General features: G+C 40.9%; 1 protein-coding gene across 3 annotated transcripts in view; it reads left to right on the forward strand.

Annotated features, from left to right (window-relative positions):
- ARMH3 (armadillo like helical domain containing 3) overlaps positions 1–13,734 on the forward strand; it is a 127,435-nt gene that overhangs the window by 20,421 nt on the left and 93,280 nt on the right. For all 3 annotated transcript variants that reach the window (XM_057421124.1, XM_057421125.1, XM_057421123.1), the window contains 5 exons: positions 915–961; positions 1,600–1,675; positions 3,811–3,904; positions 8,721–8,822; positions 12,723–12,781. In XM_057421124.1, coding sequence (XP_057277107.1) covers positions 915–961; positions 1,600–1,675; positions 3,811–3,904; positions 8,721–8,822; positions 12,723–12,781 — 378 coding nt within the window. The remainder of the gene's footprint in view (positions 1–914; positions 962–1,599; positions 1,676–3,810; positions 3,905–8,720; positions 8,823–12,722; positions 12,782–13,734) is intronic.

Raw genomic sequence — 13,734 nt, forward strand, 5'->3', positions numbered from 1 at the left:
GTTTCCAAAAACTGAGCTTGGGGTGTGGGTTCTGGAGGAGGGGATGCATTGGTCCAGTCCAAACCAAATACACCTGAAATGGCTATCAGAGAAAGCGTGGTGTTGTCTGGCTGGGAGAGCTCTTTCGAAGGAAGAGATCTCTATTCTGGCACTGATAATTGAAATAGTTTTCTTTCATCTTCTTCATTCTAGTTGACTTTATTTAAAAAAATCAAAATCAGTTGCTGGACACTTTTAAACAGCTACCTGTTTTTAAAAGCTAGTTGCTGCTCTGCTGATGTACTCTATACCAGAGAAGCTGAATATTTCTGTGGCAAATTCTGGTCTATCACTAGCTTTGGATATCTGTTTCTTTACTGTTCTGTTTCTCAAGTCTGGGTCCGCCGTAGCGGTGAAGTAAGTTTGGATTCTGAAGTGGGCAGTGTCTACATTTTCAGAGAGGTACCCTCCAAAGGCAGTTGTGAATTTCTTCCTTGTTAAGAGTATCCACTGTTCTCCTTGTTCAGTTTGGCTTTGCTGTAGTCTCAGATCTAGCTGAAAGCAAAATTTCCTGTTGACAGCTGTCAGGAGTGACATTGGTAAAACCACTGCCACTTTGGGGCAAGCAGATAGGAAATAATCTCTGTCCTCCTGCAGAATCAGACTAATCTGAGTTGGGATTCAAAATGCAGTTGTTCCTCCCCCACTTCCTTTTGTGACAGGAGAGGTGAAGCATTGGTCTGTGACAATAGTGTGAAATGAAATGTTCATCCTATTTCCCATTTGTATTTTACTAGTATTAGAAAGTAAGTTACATGTGTGCCTTGGATGACAGCACCTCTCGCGGAACACTTCTGATTTAGTTAAATCCATGTCTTCTCGTTGTCTAACAGCTTTCGCAAATTCATTTTATGCAATACTCTTTCTTTCCATAGGTGGGCAGTATGTTCATAGCAGATGCTGATGAGAAGATCTCAGTCCAGTAAGTGCGCAGATGTCAGTTACACAATGAATGGTAACTTACTACACAGGTCAACATTGTCCACTCGTGGAGATGTTCTAATACAGCAAAGCAAACTAGAGGGACAATTTCTCTTGTAGCTAAAATGGTACCACACCCCTGAAAATAGTGGATTCTTACTTAAGTGAGAAGGGTGCAGCAGGAGGAGCCACAGCTGAATTTTTTGTAATGAAATGTGTTAAAAAAACCTTTGACAAACCTGTGGATTTTAGGAGGCATGTTGGATGTGGTTCGTGCACTCTTGTCCCCAACAAAATCTTTTCGAAATCAAGGGGAGAAGTGATAAATATGAGGGTTTGTTATATCTGTATGGCCCTCTGCCCTTAAAATAAAGGGCTTTAAAGGGAAAACACTGAGCAGCGAAGGATGCCTTCAGCAGGAAGGGAAAAACTATAGCTGAACTCTAAAAATAGCTATTTTTACGGATTGCTAAGTATTACTACTAATCAGAACGACTGGATTGCAGAGGCAGAGTTTTAAATAGTTGAAAAAAATAATTTCTTCTTTCAGATGAGTTGTGCTCCTGGAAACTTTTGCTCTTGGGATTCTTATCTGGTATTAGCCTTAACTCACTGTTCTTTTGTCTGTCTTTTCCACAGAACAAATGAAGCTATCCTTCTGGCCCTCTATGAAGCTGTTCACTTAAACCGGAATTTCATCACAGTTCTGGCACAAGTGAGTTTCAGTGTGATGTTTGCCCATTTCTTTGCAAGTGCATGCCTTTGAAATTAGAGTCTCAAATGGAATTGATGAAAAGATAAGTTTTCTTGCCCCCTCCTTCCCCTGCATACTTGTCATAGGTGTAGATGAGCACAGAAGATCAGAAGCAGTCCAGGATCTGGGTTTATTACAATTTTAGGAAATACTTCCTCCCTTGCCAGAAAATGAGTCAAGTTTTGAGGGCAAAGCTCATGTTGGAATGAGCCATTTTTCCCCCTGAAGGATTGCCTGATGTATTTAGAAAACCTTTCAGGTTTAGGCTTTTTATCTTGGTTTGTAAGTACTGATGGTAATCTGTGAGAAAAATGGCAGCAACAAAACAGCTAACACCTTTCCCCAGTTATTTCAGGTCCTCTGAATGCAGCCATATATCACAGGCTAGACAACATGGCATAATAGAGGAGACCTTTGGGGACTCCTGACAGTAGTGGAGATGGAAGAGGTCTGATAGGCAGATCTACTGCCTCTGAGGAAAGCTTCTGTTCCATGGGTGGTTAATTTGCAGAGGTTCCTTGTCTTTTTTTTTTTCCCAGGTTCTTCATTTTTAGCACTTGTGAGAGATTTCTGCTCTTTCGGTTCCGCGTAATATGTGATCAAGAGATCCCTGAGGGAGGAAAGGGCTTTGGCAGGGAAAAGAGCAGGGAGGGAAAGAGCAGCCAGAGTAAAAGCTCTTAAATTAGAAATGAAAGGATAAATTAGTTATTTGTGAAAGACATAGATAAAGCAGCCACTAATGAGTGTGTTTAATTGAAACGAAGGCCTGATGTTCTTGGGTGGGTTATCTGTAATCCTTCATTTAAGAGAGGGCAAAGTAGGTCATGCTGTCCTTTGAAGAAACCTCATAAAAACTGATGAATGTTCTTGTCTAAGTTGGTGTTCATTGCTTGGGAGTGCATGAATGACCGTGCCCTGCTGCTGTGTGGGCACATAGAAAGAGCAGGGATACAGTTGTGTTCAGCCCTGGTGGTAAGGTTTTGGTATACTTACCAGCTTCTTGGTCCTCAGTTTTTGCTGCTAGGTGGCACTACTATCTTCCAACTGATGAGTAGTGTTTGGGGAAAAGAAAGGTAAACACCATAGCAAAATGTACGTAAGCAAACCTATTTTATGTAAGATTTTCCATGGAAAATTGTATTCTTAAAGTTTAAAACAGTATGTGTACTGATTTAAAATTGTCTTTGAATTGTAGTATGTGTGTCTGTGCTTCCGTTAAAATACATGCATTTGGTTATAAAATGAGATATTCAAAGACAATGTGGAGGAGATCCACTTGTGAAAAATCCTATGGAACTAACATCAAATCAGCAGTTCTGTATCCCTTCCTTTTACTTTGAAATCGTGATGATATATTAAGGCGGATGATACATTTATGTAAAACTTGCCCTATGAAATGGACACTTTGCTTGGCAGCCAGACTTAAAATAGCATGGCAGATTGCCTGCAGTCTCACCAGTGTGGATAGATCTGGAAGCTAGCAAAGAGTAAAGTCAAAGCAGTAATTAGGCAGGCAACTATTAGCAAAGATGAAATGGGGAGAGTAAGTGACTGATGGAAGCCAAGAAGATCGATAATGATAGTGTTATTTATGTTATGCGTTCTTTTCCTGCAGTGCCTGGGCACTGTGAAACAGGAAAGTAATAAACTGCCATCATCTTTGACTATGAGCAGGTGGAGGGCAAGAGCGAGGAGATTTGTTTTTAGAAAGAGAAAAAGATCTTGGGGGAAGACTTCAAATGCACACCCCTAGGTTGTTCTGAGGGAAAACAGAAGCTATATAAACAGTGCAGGCTTCTGCATGCCTCTTCCCATTCTACACTGGGGACAGCCATCACTTTGATGTATTTCTGTTTTGTGGAGTAAATAAATTGATGTACAGTTTAATTGTTGGATGTCCAAGGTAAGGAAGCATAGCTTTGTTTTTTTGGAGGAGAAGTTGAAGTTTCTTGGGAGTTCATTAGTCATGCCTCCTGTGCCAGAGCACAAGGCAGTACAGGTAGTGATCAGTACAAGCAGTGATCTGTATGGCTGGTGCCTAGTGCCTAGGGAAGCCATTGACCTGTGTATGTCTGGGCATTTGTGTTTTCTGTTAGAGCCATCCTGAAATGGGGCTGATGACAACACCAACAAGCCCAATTCCAGCAACACCTGTTACTCCACTTGGAACCACCCCACCTTCTTCAGATGGTAAGAAACATCATGATCTCCTGGGGAGTAACAATTAAGAACTGTAAAATAACTAGCAAAGCATTTTCTGAAGATGACAACTAATAAGGTCAGTCTGGAGCAGATGTGACCTGGTGGTCTCCTCCTGGAGCGACTCACCTTACTAAACTTGAACAAAGTTATTTGACTCAAACTCATTTGTGTTCTGCCTTGTTCAATGAAATTATGCTGATATTCCTTCTGAAAACAGTACTGACCCAGTCGGTATCTGCGTGAAGATACACGCAGCCCATTAGTTATTCTGTGTAGGCCTTTACTTATGAATATTTCTAGTGTCTGGTTCTTTGCCTGGGATTATTTGTCATTGGAACAGATTTACATAGAATCACAGTGGATTCCTGCTTGACATTAATGCCCTTGTCCCTAGCTTTGAATTAAGTGGCATTTCAATCCAGCCTGGGCGTGTGGAGGTATTCCTCCTTCTTGTTACCTTTTTTCTGATAGGCTTTGTAAATGACTGCTGCTTGCCCTGAGACCTTTCTTCTAAATGAGGTGTTATGTGTCCACATAAATACACTTTGAAATCATCTAAAATAAAACTCCTTTTGTTTAAGGTATGAACAGATATAACCTACTTTAATGGAGGAAATCAAATGACTGTTGTCATGTACCTTAATGGTATCCTCTAGATCTGAAGAAAGTGTTTAATGAAGGCAAAGAGTCAGTTTGAATAGCGCACAGTTCAGAAATTGGGGAAAAGCAGCTTGGGTTACTCAATTATATCAGCTATTCAGGTCATTTGATATCCTAGTTAAGGATGATCCTCCTTGTGGATGAATTCTCTCTGACTACCATGAATATCAAAAGCTTCAGTTAAAAAGCCCTCCATGTCTCAACTATCTCTGTGCATATAGCGTAAAATGCAAAGGGATGGGCATTCTGTGGGCTTCTGTTCATTGCAAATGTATCCACCCACACACCATATTATACAACTAACAGAATTTATGCTTACTTACATCTACAGCTTGCTCTCACCCTCTTTTCTTAATTTGCCAAAAAACAAAAGCAAAACAAAAACTCCATCCTGCTTTCAGCAGAGGCAGCAATCTCATAAAGCTTGAGGCTTCTTGCTGCTTGTAAGTTATTACGTTTAAGAAGAGGAGCTGGTCTTAGGATGCAGTAATTACAACGGGGAGCATTCTTTATTTCTATTTGCTGTCACCTTGCTGATCCCTACTCTGTGATAATTTTGGGGGTTTTTTTGAAGACCTTGGCTTAATTTAGTTTGGTGGTGCTTTAGTCTTGCTGTAATTTTAAAGGTATGTCAGAATTTTCCTCTTTTTCTAAGGTCTTGCAACTCAGCTGTAGAATTAGCCTCTGGCTGAAAATTAGCAAGAGGCTTTTTGGGTTTGGAATGAGAAGATTGGTTTCTTTTTCCTGCATTAAAAAATAAAGCAGCATAGTTGAGCTTTAGAGTAACATGTAAAAATCCATCTATGGGTTTCAGGTGCTTTTAATGCTGTCTGGGATTAAAAATGAGTTCTTACTCTGGTTTGTAATGTCTCTGGCTGTTAGCCTATGGTGTGAATTAAGACCTTTTAAAGTTCCAACGTTTGTGTTTAAGCAAATGAAGGTCTGTAGCATGAACAGGACAAGCAGTGACGTGTTCTTCAGAGTCAGTGCTTTTTATTAAAAAAAAACAAACGAGACTTTTGCTGGAAACTGTTGATCCATAATATGTAAATCAAGCGTGCCTGTCACCATAGTTATCTAAATGTCAGTTTGCTTACTGTTGTTAAATATTCATTCACTGCATTCATTGTAACAGTTTCAGAAGGACCCGCTGGGGCTATAAATAGGTTTTTCAGACTTGTAGCTACATCTTTGAGCTATTCAGAATATTGGGGGTGAAAAAGCTTCCAGTCTTATTGCATAGACTTTGCCAACAGACTGGGCAATGTGTCAGGAGCCCCAGAGCTTCAAGACTGAATGGACTAAAAGAACTTGCACTTGGGGATATGCAGGCTGTAGGAGGTAAAAGCCCCATTATGATTTCTTTGATGTGATTTGAACAGCAAGATTACCCTGATCTATTTGGCCTGTTGTTTCTAAGGGCTACAATTTTGTATTCAAGGTGATTGTATAATTCTGAGCTCCATGAGAGCCTCTGCTGTGCTCTGAGCCTCTCAGTGCTCAGTTTAAAGAATCTCTATTTTACTGTTGTCTCTTTCATCCTTCTGTGCCTGTGCTTGCCCCACTTCCAGGGGTAAATAAGCCTTACTTGGCTCATTACATGGTTATGAGATATAAGGCTTGCATTAAGGAAGGGTGTTGTTTGTTAAAGCGGACTTGTCTCTGACCAAAGTACAGTTGCATACAGGATCAGATCTCTTTCTCTCAGAGTCCCAAGGCTAGCCATACAAAACTCAGATGTGAGTAATTCCTTACTTCTTTCAAGGTCCAATTTCATCATAAATACCTTTTTGTTTCCTGAAGAGTAAGAAAAGCCTTGAACATTCCTGAGGATAGATGGAAAGAGATAATATAGTTATTAAGATGTCCTAGTGGTCTGCAGATCAGTTTCCAGTGCAAAGGTGCTTTATTTTGGGCTATCTTTATAGCTTGAGAAGAGAGAGAGCCTTCTGGCAATTGTAATTCAAGCCACCTCTGACCTCTTGCACTTGAAAACCTGCAAGTTTGAGCTTCTGGGCAGCGAGAGCAGTGGTGGTGTTGTCAGGTCAGGACAGGCATGTAGAGCTGCAAAAGATCTTCTTGACTCTTTGAATCTAGTGCCTTGTGCTTGCAGGCACATCATCTTAGAATCCCTTAAACTGATCTCTATTTGTTAAATTTGTTTCACAACAATTCCTGTTGGGAGGCAGTTTCAACATCTTGTTCCTTGGTTAAAAATCTTCAACTTTCCATCCTGCATTTCTTGTCAGTATATACCCATTTATCATGTTTTAATCTGCCTTTGGAACACAGCTCTTTCAAACATGGGACTACTTGCCTCTGTATTTTGCTGTCTCATAGAAGGGCAGTCTTTTCCTCTAATGAACTTGCTAGGCTTTCTTTAAAGTTGCTCAGGTATGAGTTCATCCTCCTTGAACATGGGATCAGCGTAATTATGCACAGTGTTTGACACAAGGTCTCACCACCACCTTGTGTGGGCATTACAGTGTTCATGTCTCAGCTGAAAATGCATTTCTGGATATGTGGTAGTACCACAGTCTTCAGTGCTTGGTGTTGGTAGCTCGTCATCTCATGATCTGATAGTGTGCTATGGTATCACAGCATTCCATTTGCAGCTGATGAGCTTTCAGCTTACCATGGAAATAACCCTTGAATTCCTGACCTTATAGCTTGTATTACTGAATTTCATCTTGTATTTATTACATGGTCTTTGGTTTTATCCTGTTCTTTATGTGCAGTCTGATGTTCCTCTGTGTTTAGGTATCCGCCACTTTCTGTTATTAGGAGATTCATTAGCAAGCAGCTGTTTCTTGTGCCTAGGTCTCGCACAAAAAAGAAAATGATTCCCTAAACTAATACCTAAGAAATTCAAGTAATACCTTTTTTCCCAGACTAAGAATTTCTCCAATTGTTTCTCCTTTGCCAGATCTTTGATGTACTTTAAATTTCTGTACTGGTTCCCACCTATCTGCTTATCTCTAATTTTTTCATACAGAGCTGTATTAAATGCTTTACTGAAGTCCTCCTAAAGCAGCTCAGTTTGGTGTTGTTTGGGGTTCTTTTGTGTCTTTATTTTGTCTGAGCTAATTTATCTTAAAGGATAAGATTTACCTGGCAGGATCTGCAGTTAAATGCATGCTGCATTTTTGCTACCTTCCAGTATTTCTTATAAAGCCTTTCTGAATGGGAAGGCTGAGATTGGCCCTTACACGCAGCTCAGGCTCAGTCATCGGTAAAAATGTGGCTCAGTCACATGCTGGAGGCCTGACAGCTCATAAACTCAGGGCTTCAGATGGTACATGGGGAGTGAGCAGGAGGCATGTTGTGCAATTAGCTGAGTAATTGAGACAGCTTCCTGTAAAGTCTAAGGCAGATGATGTCCAGTGTTAAGGTTTCAAAAGTACAGCTGGTGGTAGGAGGGAGTGTGTCCTAGAGAAATGCCAATGAGCTGCTGTTCTGCTGCGGGTATGTTTCTGCTCCCTGCTGTGTTGTGATTTCTCTAGTGCAATCCATGATTGCTTTTGCTTCTTGTTTTGTTTTTTTTTTTTTTATAAGGCTGCTTTTTCTACCTCTCTTTTCTACCACTTCAGTTATGCAGTAGCTATTTGATTAGTGTCTTGTGTGTTGCTTCTGCAAGAGAGAGAGGCTGTTGTTGGGAGGGAAGAATGGAATTGATGTGGACTTTTTTGAACCGAAATTCCAAAACTGCTGAAATTGAAAAGGGTCTTTGCTGGACGTGTTTCTTGCCAAACTGAGAATGGTGTGAATGTTCCCTATGTTGGTTATAAGAATTAAATGGATATTGGTGTGAATATCTTGAACTCTCTAGGTTGGGAATGTTGATGAGTGCTAAACTAGCAACCTCATCTCCCTTGGGGAAGAGGGGAAGGGAGGACAGAGAAGGGTATTGCTTTGTTGGGTACCACAGCCTGTACTTAGAGTGGGAGAAATGGTCTCTGAGGGAATGGTACCTGTCTTCAAACCAAAATCTTTGCTGGGTGGTCATGAAGGAGGAGGAGGACAGGTGATTGTAAATAAGCTGATCCTATCAGAGATCTGTGTCTGTGCCTTGGTTCTCACAAGAACAACTTAGTTGTCTCTTGTGTTTGTGGAGGGTAAACGTGTCTTATCTGCTTTGTTCCAGTTATAAGCTCTGCAGAGCTGCCTTTGGACGCTGATGTGCAAACCAGCAACCTGCTGATAACCTTCTTGAAGTACAGCTCAATTGTGATGCAGGACACAAAAGGTAAATACATTCTGTTGGGTGCAGCAAGCAGTGCTTCTTGAAGTCAAGAGGGCATAAGAACATGTCTAGTCACTCCATAAATAGACATTTACTAGTCCCTTTAGAGGACTGAAGATTCCACCTTTTGAGAAAATTAAATGATTTCTTATTGCAAGATAGAGTTAGGAGATGAGGAGAGACCTAATGCTGGTAGGAGAGAAGTCAAATTTGGAAAGAATGTAATAATAGTACCTAATAACCAAGCCTGTCTCTATAAAGGGGGTGTGAGCATATCTGATTCCCAGCTGTCTGTCAGAGAGGGGAAGTATTTTTAAGAACATTTAGAAGCTGACACAGGAGGCAAAGCTCAGCACTGGGAGGAAATATTTCCTTTGTCCTTTGGTACTTGCTGGTTAAACAGGTAGCTCTTTGATTATAAAGAAGACAGCAGTAACTTACGCTCTACTGGCAGTAATTTGCTTGAGAATATATATTTCCATATTGTGCTTTTTGTTTCTCCTGATAGTTTTGTGGGAGTTGAAGTATTGCTTCATCTCCTGCTCAAGGTACCCAAGAGTGCTGTTTTGGCCAGTGGTTGTATGGGCAAGACCATAGTGTGAACATAACAAGTGATCTTTGTACCGTATTTCAGCCTATTACGGACTGCTGCTGCTAACTGAGATGTAACAGCTGAACAAAAATAGGACGGTATCTGCAGAGCTATGAAACAGGGATTACTGAACTTCACGAACACTTGGCACTGAGTAAGAGAGCAGGCAGGAGAGTTTCCTCGTACCTACTGCTTGCAGTGAAATTGTGTGAAATTGAAACCTGTCTGTTGTGTTCTTGTTCAGTATGCAAGCTAAGTAAGAAAAACATGAATAATTCAAATTAGGACCAAAAAGGAATTAATGAAGATGTTTAGTGCACCCCACAAAACCAAGGCAGAATCAGGTTTACCTGTATCTTTTCTCAAAGATGTTGCTAACGTTGCCTGAAGACACTCTTAAAGTGGCACATCATTTTTAGACTATCCATTCTAGTGTTTAGCTACCCTTATTGTGAGAAAGCTTCATGTGCTCTCTAATTCTTCACTGTGATTTAAATTACTTACTAGTTATCTTCTCCAAGATAGATATCGAGAATGGTTTATTTCTTTCTCCTTTGTGTCAGCCCTTATGTATTTGAAGTCTGCTTTCATGTTTCCTCTTGCTTTTGTCTTTAAGCTAAAGCACATCAGTCTTTGCTCAGTCATTTTTTATAGATTGCACACATGAGGAGGGCTTACCAGCGCCCTAATTGTTCTCATTTGCTTTTCCCAGGGTTTTTCTTGCTGATCCAAGTCTCTAGTGAAACAATGTTTTTCAGTTTAACTTCTGCACTTATTAATCACTGTAATATGGAGAGTCTGCACTGGGCCTTGGGAACTGCCGAACGGGATTAGTTTCAGATGGAGTGAAATTTAATAGAGAGAGTTCTTTACTAAACAAGCCAGTGAGAGACGAGTTTATTCTTGTGTGAGACAGGAATTGATGTTTCTTTCTTTGCTTTGGTTCTAGTTTGTAAAACATTTGAAATTCATGTGGCTGATGTACTTAATCTCCTTCCTGCCATGGTAGTAATGTGACAGTGAGTTTCATGGACTGATCATTCAGAAGAAGTGTGCCTTCCAACCCAGTGGGTTTGGGTCTCAAATGGGCATATTCTTGTCTTTATATTTTGATGATAAATGGGGTCTTGCCAAACGTTTTCTAATTCTTGTGCAAGACCAAATATGAAATAGACTGGCCAGGGAAGTGGTTGAGTCACCGTTCCTGGAGGTATTTAAAAGATGTATAGACATGGCACTTAGGGACATGGTTTAGTGGTGGACTTGGCCTTGTTAGGTTAACAGTTGGACTCCATGATCTTAAGGGTGACTTCCCACCTACATGATTCTATGACTCTGTGTCACACCAATATAGTAACAAGAAAAGAAGGATGAATAATTCCACTTTACTCCATGCGTCTTGATACAGGTGGGAACACGTGGAAGGGAGACTGGTTTGTTCCACATCCAGGACTAGACAGTTCTGGTCCTGTCTCAGAGAGCATAATTTAATAGATTGTGTTTTCCAGATCCTCCACTTGTTTTCTCTCTTGTGTCAGTCAGAGGCAGCTGCCTTGGGAGAAGCAAAAACTCTGCATCATTTATTCCCATCTGTAAAACAGGGTTCATATTGATATACCTCCCCATAGGAAGTCATATGCTTTGTTCCTTTAATGAAAGATGCTGTGAAAGTATGAAGCGTCTGTGTGAGTAACTGTCTGCACAGCTGCCCCATAACTGTTAAAAATGGCATGATCATAACACATTGGCTAAAGGCAGAGTACCTGGTGTGAAACAGAAGCCTTTACAGTACAATCCCCAGAGAGAGAAGCGGTACAAAAATATACAGGGAGGCCTTACAAAAGGAAAATAACAAGTCTCCAGTGTATCAGAGTTCTTTGAGGCCATTACTCCTGCTTTGCTGGAAGACAAAACTTTTAAGTTAAACATTTTAGCTGAGGTAAGGAGACATAGAAGAGACTTTTAATTCTCCCATTCCAAAATTCCTCTTCATCTTACTTAGTGCAGCACAATGAAATCAGCACACTTCAGGACACATCTTGTTAGTAAACATCTGTCCCTCAGCAGCATAGAAAAGAAAACCAAAGAGGCATCAAAGTAGACGGAACAGCTCATTCCATCTATTTTTATAGATTATTGTACATACTCTAACTAGCAAAGTGTTTATGAAAGTGACCTGCAAAGAGGCAAGGAGTTTGGCTGATGATGTCTTCTGATTTATGGGAGAGTGGTCTAACTGTTTCTGATTTTTTCTCTTCTCCCAGTTTGACTCTAAGGCATGTGTCTAGGATGGCATGTTTGGTAGTCATACCCTTTAGAGAAGCTGTTGGAGGTCTCAGGAATGTGCAGTTTTAAGCTTCCTTAGAATTTGGTTGTATGTTGTTGTGGTTGCTACCTCCTTTTTGTGTTTTGAGGTGTGTGTGGTGCGACTGGTTTGTTTTTTAGAACAAAGATTTTTAAATGAGCTTGATTGGACAGTGCATTGAACAACCTGATACTAGCTGGCCCTGCTTTGGGCACAGGTTGCACCAGAGGTTTCTCCCATCCCAAGTTACTCTGGCAGTATGTATCTTTTTGATATTTCAAGGTTAAAATCAAGAAGGGTGAGTTTTAAATAATCCAGGCAAAAATGGCATTCTTCTGCCTTAGTCGCTCTCTAGTTGTGGGCATTTCAGCCCTCCAGTTGTCATTCAGGGCAAAAGCTGCTTGAAGCTGTAAGATGAGTAACAAGTTGTGGAAAATAATCAGGGTGAACTCCTTTGGCTTAAAATGCTAGGTCTTTGCAGACTTCCTTCTGTCAAGGTTTTGCACAGAGGAGGTCATGTCTCTCAGTACTGGGGTTAAAACTCAGGACCTTGAGCATAAAAAGGAGTTCTGCTACACCATGCTATGCCTCTACCAGGACTTTTGCTGCTTGTTTCACAACCTAAAGCAGCGGTGATCTTTTTCTTTCTGTCTTGGCTAAGAGAGGGAAAAGTACGTCTGTGCTGTGACAGAAAGACAGGGACCAACTCCAGTACTTAGGGTATCTGTGGAGTAAAGCTGAACGAGACAGAAGCCCCACTTGATAGTTACAGTGTTACTGGAGCTTCAAATCAGAAACTTTGCACAGACTGGTGACAAATTGGTGGGATTTAGTGGTCTGGTTAGAGGGCGAATGCTTAATGAGAGTAGTTGCACTACTAGCTATCATGGAGGAAGCAGGAGCATAAAAAATCTCCAAGGCTGGGCTTTTCTCTTGCTGCAGTTTCGCTCTACAGCATTGCTAAGCTTGTGTGGCTCATGGAGGACTTGTATTTTCTTCTTTGCAGATGAGCACCGGCTACACAGTGGCAAGCTGTGTCTGATTATCCTGACATGCATAGCAGAGGTAGGTTTCTTGGTTGAAAGTGTTCAGCAGATGGTAACAGGGCTCTATCTGCATGCACATCCCCTGCTCCTGTTGAGCAGGAGCTGAAGATCTGCAGTGGTACTGAGTAGTGAGGACCTCAGGCACTTAGCATTTGGCTAATAAACCTGATGCATTACTGTTAAAATTCACTTGAAAGTTGGCTCATGTTATTTGGGTTACTGAACTCCCAAAGATGAAGAGAGAAAAGAGTGAACCTAAGCCTTTTCTCTTTCAGCTGTTGAATGACGCTGTGGTGTGGCTTTTAGATGAGCAATGTGCTAATGGCTTTCAGCTCTGTGCTCTTCATGCTAAGCATGGGCAATGCCATATCCCATCTGCTTAAGAAGGATATGAATCTGAAAGAAAGCTCTATGACTGTAGGTGCCTACAAGCAAGACAAGTAGCAAATCTGATAGTAGGGTGAGAAAGCAATATTGCAGAGCTACGTCAGTAGTCCTGTCTGAATGTGGTCCTGTCTCATGGGAAGTATGTGCTAATGGAATGATTGATGTCCTGAATGATGATTGACTTTGTGTGGCATTTGCATTTTGCTTGCAAGTACAGAACTTTCATTCTTTATTAAGAATAAAAAGCAGTGATGCTGATAGCCAAGGTAAGGATTTTGAAGTAATGTTTCTCCAGGGTGCAGCCTGAAAGTTAATCATCTGCATTTCAAATATTTATAATTAAATTTGTTTGGTACTTAAGTTCTTCAGGTGGACCTATAGATAATACAAGATTCTGTTTCTGCAGAGTAAGAACATGTTTTGGTTCTGGTAGTAAAGGGAGGGTATATTTATTACCAAACCTGGCTGTGCATTATCTGGAGGAATTACTTTAATTTAGAGCTGGTCCTGGAATGAGCTTTGCCTGAGGGGTAGTGCAGCTGATAAACCTACCTGCTAGTACTGCAGGAACTTCTGGCATGGTGG

This window comes from Pezoporus wallicus, unplaced genomic scaffold, assembly GCF_028554395.1.
Source record: "Pezoporus wallicus isolate ANWC-B61680 ecotype Strahan unplaced genomic scaffold, APGP_CSIRO_Pwel_v1 contig_3365, whole genome shotgun sequence".
NCBI lineage: Eukaryota > Metazoa > Chordata > Aves > Psittaciformes > Psittacidae > Pezoporus > Pezoporus wallicus.